The 20,143-nt window shown below is 35.0% G+C and overlaps 1 protein-coding gene across 1 annotated transcript in view; it reads right to left on the bottom strand.

Annotated features, from left to right (window-relative positions):
* Positions 1-20,143, bottom strand: part of FAT4 (FAT atypical cadherin 4) — a 184,477-nt gene that overhangs the window by 105,845 nt on the left and 58,489 nt on the right. The window contains exon 2 of the mRNA XM_024119347.3: positions 3,895-4,026. Coding sequence (XP_023975115.1) covers positions 3,895-4,026 — 132 coding nt within the window. The remainder of the gene's footprint in view (positions 1-3,894; positions 4,027-20,143) is intronic.

The raw sequence follows: 20,143 nt of genomic DNA, 5'->3' as shown, positions 1-20,143 counted from the left end.
TCATCTTTCATTTCTTTCATCAGTGTCTTATAATTTTCTTGTAATCTCTGGGAGGGCTTTCACCATTTGATATTACATGGAGCCGGGAGGTCTCTGGTGGACCAATGTCCTGAACTTGGCTCTCCCACCTCAGAGGCACAGTCCTGACACCCAGCCAGAGCAACAAGACCCTGTCAGTCACATAGCTCAGAAGAAAAGGGAGAAAAAATGAAAGAAAGAAAGAAAAAATAAAATAAAATAAAGTTATTAAAATAAAAAATAATTATTAAAAATAAAAATAATAAAAAAACAAAGAAAGAAAGAGGAGAGCAACCATACCAAAAAACAAATCCACCAATGATAACAAGCGCTAAAAACTACACTTAAAAAAAAAAAACCCAGCAACAACAACAACAAAGAAATGGACAGACAGAACCCTAGGACAAATGGTAAAAGCAAAGCAATACAGTCAAAATTACACGAAGATGCATACATATACACACTCATAAAGAGAAAAAGGAAAAAAATATATATATCATTGTTCCCAAAGTCCACCGCCTAAATTTTGGGATGATTCTTTGTCTATTCAGGTATTCCACAGATGCAGCGTACATCAAGTTGATTGTGGAGATTTAATCAACTGCTCCTGAGGCTGCTAGGAGCGATTTCCCTTTCTCTTCTTTGTTCGCACAGCTCCCGGGGTTCAGCTTTGGATTTTGCCCCGCCTCTGTGTGTAGGTCGCCTGAGGGCGTCTGTTCTTTGCTCAGACAGTACGGGGTTAAAGGAGCAGCTGATTCGGGGGCTCTGGCTCACTCAGGCCGGGGGGAGGGAGGGGTACGGATGAGGGGTGAGCCTGCAGCGGCAGAGGCCAGCATGACGTTGCACCAGCTTGAGGCGTGCCGTGCGTTCTCCCGGGGAAGCTGTCTCTGGATCCCGGGACCCCGGCAGTAGCGGGCTGCACAGGCTCCCAGGAGGGGAGGTGTGGATTGTGACCTGTGCTTGCACACAGGCTTCTTGGTGGCTGCAGCAGCATCCTTAGCGTCTCATGCCAGTCTCTGGGGTCTACGCTGGTAGCCGCAGCTCGCGCTCATCTCTGGAGCTTGTTTACAATGGTCTCTTGCCTCTTCGGCAGCTGCAGACTTTTCCCCGGACTCCGTCCTGGCCAGCTGTGGTGCACTAGCCCCCTTCAGGCTGTGTTCACACAGCCAACCCCAGTCCTCTCTCTGGGGTCTGACCTCTGAAGCCCAAGCCTCAGCTCCCAGCCCCTGCCCGCCCCGGCGCGTGAGCAGATAAGCCTCTCAAGCTGGTGAGTGCTGGTTGGCGCCAATCCTCTGTGTGGGAATCTCTCAGCTTTGCCCTCTGCACCCCTATTGCTGCGCTCTCCTCCGCGGCTCCACCCACGAAGGGCTTCCTAGTGTGTGGAAACCTTTCCTCCTTCACAGCTCCCTCCCACTGGTGCAGGTCTCATCCCTATTCTTTTGTCTCTGTTTTTTCTTTTGCCCTCCCCAGGTACGTGGGGAGTTTCTTGCCTTTTGGGAGGTCTGAGGTCTTCTGCCAGTGTTCAGTAGGTGTTCTGTAGGAGTTGTTCCACATGTACATGTATTTCTGATGTATTTGTTGGAAGGAAGGTGATTTCCACCTCTTACTCCTCCGCCATCTTGAAGGTCTCCTCCCCTTCTTCTCTTTAAAGTTGCAGGTGAAATTACTTCCTCCCTTTCATCCTCTGCTGCCTTTTCCTCCTTCCACCTTCCCTCTCCTTGCCCCCGCATACAGATCCTATTACAAAATACTCAGTGGTGATTTTTATGCCTTCAGGTGCAGTCAGATCCTGCACAAATTGTCAACATCCCTACCGCCCCCTGAATTGCAAACAATTTTCCTTTCTTTTCCCTAGTTATTCCTGCTTTATAACTTTACCCCTTTCTGCCCCTTTAACTCCCCACCTTTTCTCACCTCACATGCACTTCTTGCATGTCCTAGCGATCATCACCTTACATTTAGTAATTAAAAAAAAAACACAAAAAAAATCTGGAACATCTAAGGATAACACCAGCATGGTTACTTACATTTTTTTACTTAAAAAGCAAAGCTCAATAGAAATAAAACATAGTACACTAAAACCGTGTTGACGTAAATACCTAGAGACATAAGGAGTTTCCCAGCCTTCTTCAAATTTCATCATAAATATAAACACATCTCAAAAGATGAACTTGAAGACAATGCAAGTGTGTGTGGGCATACACACACACAGAGAAGTTAAAGAGAGAAAAATAAACATGTAGGCAGCATTGCATTTGTATTAACCCTTCTTTGTCATATCGTGAAAAGAAAAAGAGAGGAAAATAAAATTATAACAGTATCAACATAATAGTATTAAAAGGGTTGAATGCTGGCATCTCTTTCAAACAATCAGTTCTTAAGAGACTAGTGTATCCCATCAGAATATATATATATTATAATTAACATATTATTGCTTCCTGCCTTGGATAAATCACTTGAAATAAATGAGGTTTATTTGTTCTGTTTCTACAGAGAGTATAGCTAACAGAGCAGTTGTTACAATTACAATTATTTGATGTATCGATTGCATAGGCTTATGGCAATTGCATGAGCTTCTTTTCTGTTGTTTTCTAGCTATTTTGCTAAATAAGAGATAATGAAATTTTATGAATTGAGCTATCCAAATATATATTATAAATGATGAGCTTTAAGGAAATGCAGTATTTACTAAATTATAGTTGATGCTATTTCATATGTATCAATAATAATAGAAATATTCTGCACACAACTCTTAATGGTAGCTGGAGTTGGGAATAAACTTTTCTCTATATAAAATTGAGTAGGAGGTACTAAACTTGAAAGACCAAATCTTTTAAAGTAGAAAACTACAATTACCTAAATGCCCTTGCTTTATTTTGTTTCCTTTTCCTTAGGAAAAGGAAATTTGGCAAAATGTATAAATGACTAAGTCATTATATTTCTGTACTGGCTGTTAAATATTAGTCTGCTATTGAATTGTTTACCTTTTTAAAGTCAAAGAAATAAGCCAAAAATCAAGTTTTCAGATACTTCTGGATTTTAATTGAGGGTAAGGAAATTAAATTATCTGACCTGTTTGAGGCTTAGCTTAAAGGGAAAGGGGATACTAGTGTAGGGGAACATTATTCGTCTTTCCAAAACTCTAAATTAAACCCTTTACCTAGCAAGAAGGAGAAAACAAGTGATACTATTTTTTTAATGGGAAAAATGTAAATTACAAATTATATAAGCTGCCATGCCACTTGGAGCATTAGCTACACTTAAAATATAAATACGGAAGATAGAAATCTAGATTGTGCCCCCAAATTTCAATTTACCACTAGGAAAGACATTTCTGTTTATTAATGGAAATGAAAACTCATTAGCTACCTAGATAATTTCCTTAAAATATATAAGGCTATAATTAAATTATATATATTTATATTTGCATATATGTATATATGCAAATTAAATGAAAAGTTGCAAGGTAGCCTTAATTTTTTTTAATTTTAAATAATTTGCTTTTTTCAATTACAAATAAAAAATTCTTAGCTATATATGCTATAAGATAGCAAATGGGAGTGATACTGGCATTAAAAAATAAGATATTTCTGTAGGTATTTTTTATTATTTGAGAAATTAAAATAATTTGGCTAAGAAATCCAAAATGTAGCCAGCAATGAACTGAGTTGTTAATTGCTGATCAAAGGAAAATTACGACTAGACAGTCTTTATTTTAGCATTCCTATATCACATTTCAAGAATTACTTAATTTCTTTGGAAAACAGCACACAACGCTTAACCTTAGTTTTTGGAAATAAATGTTGTCAACATACAATAGAAATTTGATAGATCACTGGAATACTAGGTTTCAAAAACTCAGAGTGTCTGAACTACCTCGTCAGCATCCATGGCCGTTAGTTGCATAATCTTAGAGCCATCTCCGGTGTTCTCCTCCACTGTGAGATCCAGCATGTCGGTTGGGAACACTGGTGGATTGTCATTGATATCCTGAAGTGTTATTTCTACCTACAAGGAGAGAAAGAAACAATGTATGAATATTGCACACGTCTGCAAGATACCAATTAAATTGTATCCCAAGAGTCTATACAAATAGTCCTTCCAAAAAGAATCAGAACCTTCATATACAACATCAAAAACAGAAAATACCCTAGAGAAAATTGTGAAATATTTATAGGAAAATATAAAAGCCAAATAAAGATCATTTGACTTGTTGAGCGTAACTGATTTTAAATGATCACCTTGGAGTTTACAATAGAACAGGTCCACGGTCAACTGTCATTTTAATCCCCAGATCTGTGCACCAGTGAAGAATTGTTGAGACTTAGGACTGTCTGTCTTTCAACCATTAAATGTTGCCTGACACACAGATGAGGCTGTATAAAATTTCTTCCTGAAATGTTTACAGATTGGCAACTAATGTCCAAAGGAAATAAAGAAGTTCACATTTTGTTTTAAGCAACGCTCAGCATTTTTCCCTTTAAAGTCAACTCTCAATCTTTGGGGGAAGAAAACTGCACACATCTTTTCTTTCTATTTCCACTCCTTTCAACACATCTTAATGTGACTAAAGCTAAACAGTCATTCCATTCAGATGTAGCATTCATATAAATGGCAAATATTAACAGCTTTGTTTGAAAGATCCTTGTCAGAGTTATTTGTTTCCCTACCTAAGAAAAATTGTTTAGAAATAACAATTTGTGAAGTTTAAATAATAACTTCAAACCATGTGTTTTCTCTTTCAAGCTAGGTGCTAAAAGCTGAATATCTGATAAAAAAAAAGTGGGGGGGAGACAGCTGCTAATAAAACTGAAAGTTTCCCCAGTTGGGTCACAAAATCAAGTCTCGGAGAAAACTCCATCCATCCATTTAGCTCAGATATAACCAGGACATTTTTCTCCTAGGATGAAATGTCATCTTTTATAGTTATACTGTAAAAACCCATCAGATCCAAGAGTGATGAGTATGAATATTAGGAGAGAGCAAAAGAATTCTGGTTTCTTCTTTTCCAGGAAGAGAGGAGGGTGGGCTTGGGTGGAGGGAGAAGTAATAGGTAGGATTGTCATTATACTCTGGCAAGGAGTGAGTGGGAAATACAGGAAAGCTAGGCAAGTAAACGGATGAGCAATTGGTAAAAAAGAAAAACGCAGAAAACAATGTACAAAATTCAGTACTAAATAATTATTATAGTTCCACCATTTAACAGGACAGTTTTGATCATAGCTAGTGGCTCAAATTAGTCTAGGAAGTGGTTAAGACAGCCTCAGTAGTTAGAAATCTGCCACTTCTTTTTGGGCTGACATCATTCTCTACACCACTTCCTCTAGAAAAGATCCACAATGGCTAAAACTGCAGTCTATAAGGAGCATTTCCAACTTCCTTGCAAGGTTGTAAACAACACGAGTTTTCGAATTAGAAAGACCGGAGTTCAGATTCTGTCTCTGCAACTTATTAACGGGGGAAACTCGAGCACTTAATTTCTCGGAGCCTCAGTCTCCTTATCTTTTTTTTTTTTTTTTTTTTTTTTGTGGTACGCGGGCCTCTCACTGCTGTGGCCTCTCCCACCGCGGAGCACAGGCTCCGGACGCGCAGGCCCAGCGGCCACGGCCCACGGGCCCAGCCGCTCCGCGGCACGCGGGATCCTCCCGGACCGGGGCACGAACCCGCGCCCCCTGCACCGGCAGGCGGACTCTCAACCACTGCGCCACCAGGGAAGCCCAGTCTCCTTATCTTAAAATTAGGATAATAACATTTATCTTGGAGCATTTTATGAAGACTAAACCTTGATGATGCTGGCAAAATGCCTAGCACAGAGGGAAGCATTCAATAAAAAGTAGATCTTGGTTTTCAAACTACCAGGACAGAACTAGGTGTTCCTCAGAACCAGAGAGAGACTGCATATGTGACAGAATATGCATATATGAGTGTGTGTTTATGTAAGTACATGTGCATGTCTGTGCGGGGGGAGGAAGAACATTAAATTGAGGGTAAAGAGAATCCAGATTGGCACCAATTAAACATGACATCAAAGATACATCAGGACCTGTACCACACACTAGAAGCATGTTGGGTATAACAGAAAGATTCTTCATTATGAGTGCATGAACTGAACAAGACCCTTCTATATTTTAATAGTTATAACTAACATGCACATGGCGAACACTGTTTTAAGTTTTATGTATGTGTACACACATATACACATGCATCCACACACACACATATATACATATAAAATCCTCAAAAGAGCCCTATGAGGCAGGTACTATTATCTTCCATTAGAGAAATGAGTTAACCAAAGGTACATAGGTTAAGATCTAGTAAGTCAGTAAGTTTTCTTCACTACAATGCAAACCTGTCTTTCTCTCTCTCCACACATACCTCCCTTGCTTCTGTGTGTGTTCGATAAACATCATGAATCATATCTGAAAAGTATGTCACAGCTATATAAATATATTTTTACAAATGTGCATATTATTCCTGTCTGGAATTTGGAACACTTACATATGAACTAACTAGCCATATAATCTTGGGTCAGCCTATAAATCTTTGTCAGAATTAAAAAAAAAAAAAAGAACTAGGTGATTCCTAGATACAGCTCTAAAAGTCTGTGATCATGTATTCTCTATGAAATTTTGGCCAACTCCATCACTTCAGGTACAGAAAAGTATTTCCTTTTTTATTAGCAAGAATAAATTTAGTTAAATATTAATGAGTTCAAAACTAAACATTTCTGAATGTATCTAGAATCAACCAGTTATACACAGATCTAGAACATCTCATCATTGGATCTGATATATGCAAAGGTTATATTTTTGGTTAAGGATACAATAGGTCATCCATTTAATAAGCCAGACTATGCTTTTTCCAAATCAGTGTCAGCTTGCCAATCAAAATTTGAAACTTTATATTCCTTTTTAAAGAAAAATCTGGATATTTTCTCTAACTGTCCAGTCTCTCTTCTCCACTTTACACTTCCTCAAGTATTCCTGAAAAGCTTTCAGCATGACTCCTCTAGATTCCCTCAATTGCCTGGGGTACAAATTACCTAGGAGAGGAGATTTGAACTCATTGGCGTAAGTGGGTGTCATCCTGCAATCCCTTCATTTCTGATTCGGTGTGCCATGTTTCTACTACCAAGAATTCCAAGATCATGGGCGCTGTTTACCTATGAGGTGGTCACTGATTCCAATATTTATTCGTGTAATATTTTAGGATCTATCACATAAAGGGTATATGTTAGTCATTAAAAATACAGATGAAAATAAGACAGGCCACCATCCCTTGCAGGGAAGAAATGAAGTTTGATCACGGAAATATGTACAAATAGGAACATTTACAACTACCTCCGGGAAAACACATTGTTGACATCTTGATTCCAAGAAGGCAGCCCCCCACACCATGGATAATTCTTTGAACTGCCCTGCATCTTGTCCTTGGCAGTTACCATCTCTCTTGATGAGTCCAGATCCTAATATGCACTTGGCTCACTCTCTTGGATCTGCCACCAACCTGAGAGTCTTATTCCATTACTACCCCCTCTTTGGACTAAGATTTGGTATGATTTGTTTGGAAATATTATCATATAAAACACAGGAGTCAAACATTAAAAGTTTAGAGAAGATATCTGGAAATAAGAATTAAGACATTATAATTTTTAAAGAGTCCTTTCTTTCTGTATAAATTAGATAACTTTAAATAATACAGATAATGGCTATTAGTGGTTTATTTTAAAATTCTGAGATTTAAAAACTGTCTAAAATATAATTCCTAAACTAAAAAAAAGTATATGTTGGTAAATACATTCCATTCTTTTAAAAGACACACCAAAAACTACTGCATAGCTAAGCTTTTAGGGCCAGCATTGCCCCTTTACTGTTTTACACCTATTTTTATATTTGTTTGGATCTGAAATAAGCAAAATAATTGCATTTAAATATTATTTTATAAAAACTATCACATTTTAAAATACCTTTTAATTTTTTAGGCCAAGCTGTGCACATGTGGGATCTTAGTTCCCCAACCAGGGATCAAACCCATGACCTCTGCATTGGAAGCGCAGAGTCTTAACCACTGGAGCGCCAGGGAAGTCCGAAAAATATCACATTTTGAACTCAGAAGCTTCCCTTCACAAGTGGCTGTATTTTAAATGAAAACAAAACAAATACAAACTACCAGTAGCTTCCATAACTTAAGTCTGGGGACATTTTAAGGTATCAATTCTGTAAGTTGGTGAAAATTGACCCTCAAAGATGAAAGAAACATTACACCATTAAGATAAGGTACTTGCATATTTTATGCCTGCCTATCAAATGTTGACCTTTGTGCTTAGATATTTGACCCTTAAGGAACATATGTGGTTTCACCTGCTACAATTACAAAGGCTGTTGGTAGCTTTGTGGTTGACTTATCCATAGCAAAAACATCAGTTACAGCTAGCGGCTGAACCATAGGTATTGTCTACGGCCATCACTCCATTACCATTTAGGTACCTTCAGGATAATGACTTTCTAAGCTGAGACACCTGATCCCTAGACAGTGAAACCTTGGTAAATGATGATATTTAAAGACAAAAACATGACCGAGATTAAGGAGCTAATGATCAATTCATTAAAAATTGGTCTGTCTTTTGGTAGTTTTGTAAAGGTAAAAGTTAATTAAAAATATGGCTTTAAATATTGTCACCAAACTTATTCATGCTGAAGGAATAGAATCCTTGATATTCTACTTGCTGAAGAGCCAAATGGATATTTAAAAACTAAAACTCTTACTGTGCAAATAGTTGCTATGAAATGAGTACAATGCTTTTCTCTTTAAAACTTTTTTCCTGTTATATGCAATTTATCATCTTATTCTGCACTGCATCAGGAATGATGTCATATCTTGGGGATTTACTTTTAATTTTTTAAGTCAAAACATCAGAATACAGCTACATAATAAATGAGCAATTGCTAGTTAGCAATAGCAATTATCAAATCATTACATATGTGTAAATATAAAATATGGTATTTCACTAAATTAAGTTGATATTACAGAAGTAATACACTATATTCAAGGCTAAGGAACTGACTAAAATATCAAGGTCCATTATGAGCTCATTCTCCAGTTAATAAACGGATAATTGCATTGTGGTCACTATCTCAACCACAATTAAAAACATATTCTTAAATACACAATCTCTCTGCAAGCTAAATAAAGTGGTTCTTAGTGAATCAGGATGAAATATGCCCCAAAACATATTTTTAATTCACAATCTTCCTGCAAGCTACATAACATGTTCTGAAAAACAATCTTTTAGTTTCTTTCGAAAGATTGTAAAATTTATAATACAACAAAGGTTTAGAAATCCATTCATTTGCAAGAAGAAATATTAAAATTCTTAGAAGGAATCTTAGATATCATCAAGTTCATCTCCTAATCAAAAGCAAGGCATGAAATGTCAAGTGATTTATCTAAGAAAAACTATTGTCAGCCTCTTAACTCTAGTCCACTGATTTTTGCAGAGATCTGTGGAAAGAACCAGGCTACGGAGCAAGCAGCATAATATGCCTTAGACCACTGTCTCTAATCTTTGCACGAAGACAGAGATCATTCAAACAAAATATTCATTTGATGTGTACAGGAAAATAATGTTTGAAGAAATTAATGTTTGATTATCTACCCTACAAATACTATTTTATCCACATTCTTGCTCATTTTTAAATTCCTTTATATATATTTACATTAAGGGAAAATAATCTGTGAAGGTTTGCCTTATCGATGTCACTGGAAGACTATTAAACATTCAGCAAAAAGGTGGTGGATATGCATTACAAGTAAAGAAACTATAGCTAAATTCTCTGTAGATATCAGTAAAAGTTACTGCTTTTAAAACGTCTACAAAGAAGCTATTTCTTTTTCTCAAAAGATGCAGTAATATTCATTTTCAGAAATGACTAAAGTCTAAATGGTTGGTGGGACAGACATATAGTACATAAACTATAAAAGAGTAAAAGAAGACATATCACAGCAAATAGTGCTTGATTAGTTGCTTTTTTTAGTGCCAAACGTAATTATTTACATTACTGCCTTTTTATTTTTGTGAAACTGACACTCCAAGTTTCTCAAATACTACTATTACCACATAAATTGTAACAAAGCATTGCACCAAAAATAATGCTTAGGGTTCACATGTATTACCTCCAAAGATATTGTGATAATGCCACCAGATTGTATCTAAACACACCTTTTTAATTAATAATTCTGCCAAAAAATATTTATTTCAAGGGAAGTATTTTTTGCTCTGATTTCTTTAACACATTTATATATTATAGAAATTGGTCGTTGCAAACGTTAACAGATCATTTATACTGCTCAAATTTGTAACTTCTAGAATTTTGAGGGCAAAAATTGTCTTGCTCATTTTTGCATTCTCACAACTTATCCATCTCTAGCATGTAACTTTCTCTCCAGAGATATTTGTTTTAAAAGCAAACCCAGGTTATTTTTACATTTTTATTAGAGTCACATGTTCAGCAAATTTAATAAATTAGATATGTTACTGGTATATAAGGAATGTATTCATCAAATTTGCCCTGTATTACAATAATATTTAGAACCAATCCAATTCCATTGATTTCCTAGTTCTTGTGCGTCCGTGATGCCATCATGTATAATTTGTATGATATGACATTATATTTGATGATAATTCAATAACTTTATACTCAGAAGAATGATTTAAAAGAGCTTCAGGAAGGGCTTCCCTGGTGGCGCAGTGTTTGAGAGACTGCCTGCCGATGCAGGGGACACGGGTTCGTGCCCCGGTCCGGGAAGATCCCACGTGCCGCGGAGCGGCTGGGCCCGTGAGCCATGGCCGCTGGGCCTGCGCGTCCGGAGCCTGTGCTCCGCAACGAGAGAGGCCACAACAGTGAGAGGCCTGCGTACCGCAAAAAGAAAAAAAAAAAAAAAAAAAAAAAAAGAGCTTCAGAAAAAATACCTTGTGTATAAACATATACAGTAACAATTCAGGAAATCTCCCAGTTGGGAGATTGGAATATAAGTTCCTATGAAATGCCCATCACTGCGTCAGAAAAAACTACACTAAATGCCACAAAAGTCATGAATAAACCTGAAAAAATAACTGAGGTCATTCAAATGTGCATTACCTTTAATAGGTCATTATGATGTCACTCCAATAACACTTTGCTAAACGATGCCCTAGTTTATACTGTGTAGGTGGCTACTGAAATTCAGTGAGGATAAAGTCTAATCTTACACTCAAAACAATTTTTATTTCATCAGCGTGAAACAAAATGCTGAAATCTAGCATTTAATTTTCTGTATGGAGGTTCAAGTGAGAAGTTGAAGTTGAAAGCAAAGTAACCAAACTGAAATCCACACCAGGATCAGTACAACTATCAAGCCTGAGCTGTCACTTCCTTTGGCTCTGAAAAGGAAAACTCCACCTTTCCTGTCTGAGATGAGGCTGTGTGTGAAGTATGAGTCTGCCTGCAATGCAGTGAGCTGCTTCGTGCTGGGGGACCTCAGGGCGGTGTGTGCAAAGAAACATTCTATGACTTGACATTGAACTTGGGAATCAAGAGCAACATTCATTAAACAAAGACATCAAGATAGAAATATCGAAACCATGGCTCAAGTAAATAATCAAATTTATATTTTAAATGTTTGGCAATTACTTCCCATTCCCTCTCTTCAAATGAAGCCAAATACTATGTGATTCACCCAATTCAGTGGGATTGACACATTTTGCATGCTATGTTGGCTTCCAATAACAAGGCTTTATTTAGTATTTTTATGTCAAAGCCTATATATATTGAGAATACATAGCAGAAGGTCTAATTACATTTCTGCAGAAAGTTTGACATTCTATATTAGCCTTTTGGTAGAAGAACTAACCAAATAATTTCATTTGGTAGGGCATATATCTTACCCCTTTTTAAAATTTCCAGTATGAGGTTAAGTTCAGTCATTAGGAACAAGAAAATTCAACACCTACTTGTACTATCATTTACCGGTTTAAACTCCAAGTACTTCCATCTCTTAACAACAAGAATAAAGAGCTGTGTTGCCATGAAGGGATGGTGCCAGGGTTTGCATATTTGCTTTAATTTTGTTCTTCATTTCTTTCCCTATTTTGGGTGACCACTGGGAATTCTGCTGCCATAAGACTGGGTGAAGTGTTTCACTACATCCAGAACACTTCATCATGTTGCAGAGCCAAAATCTATTATGGTTTGCAAGTGACTCATACTTTAGTTATGAGAGAGCCCTAGCAAAGAACAGTTTACATCTAAAAGTCCCTAAATGTCAGGAATGTCTTGTTTGGACTGCATAGGTGTGGAAGGTCCCATCATACTCTGTGAACAATGCTTTGAGGTATTTATTTATTTATGATGTATAACCAACTTTATTCACAAGAGTCTGTGGTAGCTGTAATCATAGTGTACTGTCTCATCTTGATGGTATTTCTGAACTTTTGAAACTGAAATCTTGAAGAAAATGGGGGAAATCAAACTATGGAGAAATGACCTATGATCCCATACAATGGAAGACCAGTAGGGGTTAGATGTGACCTATTAGAGAAAATTAATAGCACCACTACTGCACATATACATGAACTAGAAATTCTTGAGAACACAGGTCTGTTGCAGGCTCCAACTTTACTGAAGCTTCAGGGATCATCAGAAAGGAAATCTTTGCATTTAGGTACAGTGTTTCTTCAGAATGACAAGAAAAAATAGAAAAATCATGTATTTCACAGAAATTTAGCACTAAAATATTACCTTATATACTAAACATTATTTTACTAATTTTTAAAGAGAAAACACTTTAATAAGAGAAACATGATATAATGATAGTATTTGAGTTAGCAACATTTAATTTGGGAATTAGAATACTCCTCTTTTTGGAATTTTAGGCTAACAAATACTTTTGTCATTTCAAACTTTATACCTGAAATTTAAATTAAGCTTTGTGTATATTTAGATATCTGTGCATTTATTTCACGTAAGTTTGCACTTTTTCCCTTCCAACTATTCTGGAATAGGAGGAAAGAAGGAAGCATATACATTTTAGATTCCTTTCAGCATCATTTTTAAAAGCAAAGTAAAAATGACTGTCGTGAGTTTAAAAATAGAACATATTTTACATATAAGCTACATGTAGGTAACTGTGACCAATTATATTTCTCAAACAAAAGCAATTACATTAATCTTTCACCACTAAAACTCTTCTAGCAGTCAGCAGCATATGTTCCTGGGATTTCAATGCATTTCTTACCAGGAAAGAAGTATGTATGAGTCACAGGCAGGCTTGGACAGTAGCCAGAAATGACAAGAATGGCTAGAAGTGCGGACAAGACACAGTTAACTCCATTCCTGAAATAAAATGCTTTCCATAACTCACCAAATGTGTGGTGACATAATAAAAAAGCTAGTTTTGTTGTGCTTTCAATATTGTTCAAATTAGAACCAAATAAGGATTTCTTTTAAGGCAAAGGCAATCATGTGTAACCACTTCAACTTTTCCTGAAATCAATACTGCATAATTTCTGCATTTTAACAGATTCTTAAGGACGCCTAAAAGTGAATGCAGAATAAAGGATCAAGTTAAAATATCTGTGGTTGCATATGAAACTTTATGGAAACTTTTATACTATTCTTCAAAACAAGCACCCTGCAAAAGCATCCTGGAGTACACTTTTCAACAGTTGTTCATCTGAATGTGGTAAACACACATCAAAAGGAAAATGTAGTATAAGAAAAACAAATAAAAATATTCCACCAAATTTTTCTTCACTTTTTTTTTGACTTAATAGATCCTGGCTTTTTTTTAAAAGAAAAAGCTTCTATTAAGACTGCTGAAAAATAGAAAAGCAGTTTGATTTATATTAAAGATACAAGCTGTGGTAGATTGAATTATTGATCCCAATTCTTCACCCATCCCTATAAGCAACTTCACAGTCCCTCCCACCTTTAGATGGAGCTTCTCTCTCTGCCTCTTGACTTTGGGCTCACCCATGATACTGTTTCAGTCAATGGGATATTTACAAATAGGACCCAAGTACAGATTTGAAATGTATTTGCTTTCTTGTACGTCTGCCATGGTTGCTAGAATACTATGTCCCTGCTAGTTCACTAGTACAGAAGGAGGACAACAGACATTGAATAGAGGAGACCTTTACACGGAGAGACTTGTAGCCTGAAGCAGAGCTTTCCAGTTGAGCCCAGCCTAGGTCAATCCAACTGCCTACACAAAGATGCATGAGAATAAATGTGTATTGCTGTAGGGCTTTGAGATTGTGTGGCTCTTTATTATGCAATATTATTGTGGCAATAGCTGACAGATACATTAAGGCAAAAAAATGGATTCATTTATTGAATATGTTAATTATTATGTTTTAAATAATGGATTACTGTTCTGTTTAAAATGAGGGGCAAAAAGAAGAAAAAAAAATGTATACTGATAGCTGTAGTATACCTTATACCATGAGGTAATTTTTAATGCTATGAACTTACTAACATCTTCCTACCCTGTATAACTTCCCATTCTTTTTTTTTATAACATCTTTATTGGAGTATAATTGCTTTACAATGGTGTGTTAGTTTCTGCTTTTCCTCTAAGAGTTTGATAGTGTCTGGCCTTACATTTAGGTCTTTAACCCATTTTGAGATGTGGCACATATATACAATGGAATATTACTCAGCCATACAAAGAAACGAAATTGAGTTATTTGTAGTGAGGTGGATAGACCTGGAGTCTGTCATACAGAGTGAAGTAAGTCAAAAAGAGAAAAACAAATACCGTATGCTAACACATATATATGGAATCTAAGAAAAAAAAATGTCATGAAGAGACTAGGGGTAGGACGGGAATAACTTCCTGTTCTTAACACACCATGCCCCTTTAGAAGGTCAATGCAAACCAAGATATGATCAAGTTTTGATCAAGCTCCCCCGCCCCTCCCACAATCCAAAAATTAGAGCAAGAGGGTGGGAATACTTGACCCAAGAGGAACAAATTATGACTGGGTTGAGCCAATGAAATTGTCTTTCTTAAGAGTGAAATTTATGAAAAAAATAGGAAACACTACAAGAAAATAATAATGGCACAACTACAACGCAGCTCCTATGAATAAGTGGTCCCGCCTTTAGTGGTTTTCTAGTACCCACATGAGGCCTGGCTAGATTTTTCCTATGGAATTGCTACAATGCCAAAATGGACCCTCTGCCCCATTTCACCTTTGCACATTAGCTTTCACCTTTAAAGAAATTTCTATTCATACCAAAGACATCATGTTTTGACTTATAGCTATTCTATCTTATTTTAGTTGGTTATCAGTTTATACTGCTTATATTTCTTTATATATTTTAAACAACTATTTCACACTGTAAAATTAAACTCCCATTTATAGTTTTGTGTTTTTCTAACTTCAAAACTGTAACAATTTCTATTCATATGAAACAGCATTAGCTCATCAATAATCAGGAGTGAATATAACTTTAATCTAAAATATAAAATATATCTTCTGAAAACTCTGAATTCACTGTCAAAGCATAAATTTTTTGCAATGCACTGTGCTTAATTATATTTAGAAAGCCTATTTCAATGAATTAAGAAAGACTGTTTCTCTTCTAAGCTTCAGTGGAACACGGAACATTTAGTTTCTGGCAGTGTTTAGCGTACAGTAGGCACTTAATTTACATTTATTCTATGATTTAAAAGCCAGTATGCTTATTGCAGTGGAACATCTTATAGTTATATACATAGAAATGAAGCGAATGGTATTTTATATGCAAAATTAAGAGCAGAGGACACCAGCTGGGGTGAACCATCAACTGTAACAATTACATTGAGTAGCGAAAGTCCTAAGAATGATTCCTGATGTTTATCAAAGTAAAAACTAATTTCCTAAGAATGATTCCCTGGTGTTTATCAAAGTAAAAACTAATTAATCGGAAAGAATATTTTTAAATGTAAAAAATAAAGAAATAAATGGCAAAATACATTTTCTTTAAAAAGATATTTCAGTGTGGAAGGTTGTCTTCTATTTCTCATTGTCAAAGCCAAAGTACCAAATTTTTTAGTGTGATGACAGTATCACAAGAAGATTAATACATTTTTTAAAAAGTATTTCACTTTAAAGAAATCATTGAACTGCTACAGAGTGTACTCTCTCGAAAAGAGAAAAAAATGAGCAAAATACAATAAAACATCTCTATACTTTAAGAGATTAGACTCAAGAGTAATGAAAAAGATATGCCAATCATAAATACTTACTGACTACAAGTAATCATCTCCATGAAATAACATGGTTTGATTATTTTGTCCAAATATACTCTCACTCTTTCTCAATTTATGACTCTATAACCATGAGTAGGATGACATCAATAGATGCTTTGATTTTATTTTTCAAAGGCATATTCTTTTCACTAAAACCAAAACAAAAGAAAAATGTTTCATGTAATCTTCCATTACTAATTAGTTTTTTCTGCACTCATATTTAAGTAACTTTTTAAAACCCATTTTAAAGCGTTTTTTAAACCCATGGTAAGTATGCAAAAATTAAACTATATCAGAGTAGGGGATTCATGGAAACCTGGTAGTGCAGAATTGCAAGCACTTCAAGTCTGTCAAAATTAATAAGAAAAACAAAAGAAACATTGCAGTTCTCCTGTCTAGACTAATAGAATTCTCACAGTCTGCTTACGTTAATAAATGTTACAGGAAATCTATCCCTTTCCTCTGGTGATTGTATTTAGCTATTAGAGCCTATGAGTGTTTTTTTCAGTTAATCAGAGAATACTTTTTAACAAGAGAATAAATTACAGTTTTAATAGTCTTTATTAACTTTTTTATTAATACTAAAGTGTGATTAAGCATTGTCAACATGTTTTTATTGACAATTTTTAATATTCTATGTATATATATGAAAAATCATTGTGCAAATTTTCATATAAAATTCCCCTTTACCAAAAACATTTGTCCATTACACTGCATAGTGTTTTTTTGTAAAGTATTTTCTAAAAAAAAAAAAAACCCTCGAATTAGACTATTGACTGTGACAAAAAAAGACCCTTGCAAGTTAATATTGTTATTTGAATGAAGTAAAAGTATTTACAACAGCTAAGTTTACCTCTTTCAATTTCTGTCTTTGTAGTAGAAAACCACCTTCACCCACCTAATTTCCCTAAGAATAAATTCCATAAAAGCATAGGAAATACAAGTTGGAAATTTCCTTCTTTAAAATATAACAAGTATGAATTAAATTCAAAATTCAGTGAAGAGAAAGATTAAACACATAAAATTTATTTACTAGAAAATATCGATGTGTTTGTTTTGGAGCTCTACAATCTATTAATTCACTTTTTAAAAGCTGATTTAATATGTTAACATTTTGCATTCTCTTTGACATGTTTTTAATCGTGGCAATAAAATAAAATTTGTTCTCACTTTTTAAAAAAAGTATATTCTATGTCAAAACTAAGGCACGACAAACTTTATGCTTCCAAGTAACTGCAAACTCAAAGATATTGGAATGAGCCTGTAACCATTTTCCACACTTCATTTAATCAAGGTTTTTTCTGTTGATCCTTGTGTAGATACAGTTCTTATTCACAAAGCACATCTTTTTTTTTTTTTGTACATCATGAGCTTTCAATAAAACCAATGAAATTGCAAATCAAGCAATTTTCATAAACATTCTACAATAGAGAACATAGTTCCCAGTTACTACATTGCCAATGAAACCACCTTTAGGAAAACTTAATCTTCTCAGTGCAGTTTACTTCCTACATTTAAAGTTTTTCATAGTAGCAGTTGAGAAAGTAATCTAAGCTATATTACAATGGTGAACACTGAGCATGAAATTTTTTCTCTTATTTTATTGCATAGTGTTTTGAATGTTGTTAAATTTAGAGGATATGCTCATATCTATTTGAAAAATTGCACTGCAATATTTGGTGAGCAGGAATAACGATAAATATTTTTTTACTCACATGAAAAAATAAATTTGCAAAACCAAAGATTAGAAGATATGTATAAAATTCCTGGAGCCAAGAATCTGTAACACAAATATTACCTCCTTAAAAGAAGATACTTTACAATTAATAATTGTCTATTCAGGGACCTAATTTGAGATTCTCTGTGATTTTCAAATTAGTTTTATGACTCATCTGTGATAAGGAAAGAAAGTTTCTGACCCAATACCCATCTCAAGAAATAATATTAAATTACAGCTTATTTTTATATTAAAAATGACTGATGTGTCATATATTACCTTTCTGAGCAACAACTATACTTCTGTAGTTGTTTTTCATTAATTTATCCAATAAATATTTACTTAAGGCCTACTATGTGCTATTTTAAGTGGTAGATGTGTAACAATGCTCAGAACCATCTTTTCTGACCTCATCGACCTAATGACATTCTTAAAGTTATCCTTTATCTTGGGCTCTTACAATGACATTTTGCTGCAGACAGCTTAGGTTTTTAAGATTATATTCCTAAATTCATTGGTCTTTATATCCAATTCAATACAATATATGCAACCAGAAATATATCTGTAAGTGTGGAACAGAGTAGGTATACCTTTTGTCTGGCAATGGCTATTCTCACGTCTATGAATTTTTAAAAATTGTAAGTGTTTGAGGAGAGGAGTGCTCATGTCTTATGCTCTAGGTCTCAATAAGCTGTCACAACCCTGTGTGTAATATTCTTTCAGGTTTTCTGCTTGAGCAAACTGTTCATTAAAGGAAACCACAAATTATAATTCATACTCAGTTGCCTACTAGAGACAATAGTTGTGTGAATAAATGAACAAGGTTTTCTCTACTTTTAATGAATATTTTTAAAACATCTAACTTCTTATTTCTATTTGCTAAGGTAATATTAAAATCAACTAAAATGTTCTAATTTTGCCTTGGTTTGCAAGGCTTTGCCAACATTTTTTAATCTGTTTATTCATAATTAGAGTATATTTTAATTCTTAGAAATTCAGTGCTCAGGAAAAGCAAATATTACCTACAAAAATCTAAAATTTTAAAGTTTAATTTGATTAATAACTTGTCTTCTAAAATGTGCAGGATCTATATTTCTGTTTTTGTGCCAGTACCATACTGTCTTGATTACTGTAGCCCTGTAGTATAGTCTGAAGTCAGGGAGCCTGATTCCTCCAGCTCTTTTGTTTGTTTGTTTGTTTGTTTTTCCTCAAGATTGCTTTTGCTATTCGATGTCTCCTGTGTTTCCATACAAATTGTAAAATTTTTTGTTCTAGTTCTGTGAAAAATGCCATTGGTAATTTGATGGGAATTGCATTGAATCTGTAGATTGCTTTCAGTAGTATAGTCATTTTCACAATATTGATTCTTTCAATCCAAGAACATAGTATATCTCTCCATCTGTTTGTGTCGTCTTTGATTTCTTTCATCATTGTCTTATAGTTTTCTGCATACTGGTCTTTGGCCTCCTTAGGTAGGTTTATTACTAGGTATTTTATTCTTTTTGTAACAATGGTAACGTAAATGCCCATCAACAGAGGAATGGATAAAGAAGATGTGGTACATATATACAATGGAATATTACTTAGCCATAAAAAGGACAAAATTGGGTCATTTGTAGAGACATGGATGGACCTAGAGACTGTCATACAGAGTGAAGTAAGTCAGAAAGAGAAAAACAAATATCGTACATTAACGCATATATATGGAATCTGAAAAAATTGGTATAGACAATCTTATTCACAAAGCAGAAATAGAGAATAAATGCATGGATACCAAGGGGGGAGGTGGGATAAATTGGGAGATTGGGATTGACATATATACACTATTGATACTATGTATAAAATAGATAACTAATGAGAACCTACTGTATAGCACAGGGAACTCTACTCAGTGCTCTGTGGTGACCTAAATGGGAAGGGAATCCAAAAAAGAGGGGATATATGTATACATATAGCTGATTCACTTTGCTGGACAGCAGAAACTAACACAACACTGTAAAGCAACTATACTCCAATAAAAATTTTTAAAAAAGGAAACCAGCTCAAAAAAATAAAATAAAATGTGCATGATTACTCAGAACATATGTAACAAAAGAATAAATAACCACCCAAGTATGTATTAATTAATAG

This window comes from Physeter macrocephalus, chromosome 7, assembly GCF_002837175.3.
Source record: "Physeter macrocephalus isolate SW-GA chromosome 7, ASM283717v5, whole genome shotgun sequence".
In the NCBI taxonomy this organism is placed as follows: domain Eukaryota; kingdom Metazoa; phylum Chordata; class Mammalia; order Artiodactyla; family Physeteridae; genus Physeter; species Physeter macrocephalus.
Note: the sequence above shows the minus strand (reverse complement) of the source record. Positions and strands in the feature narration are given on the sequence as shown.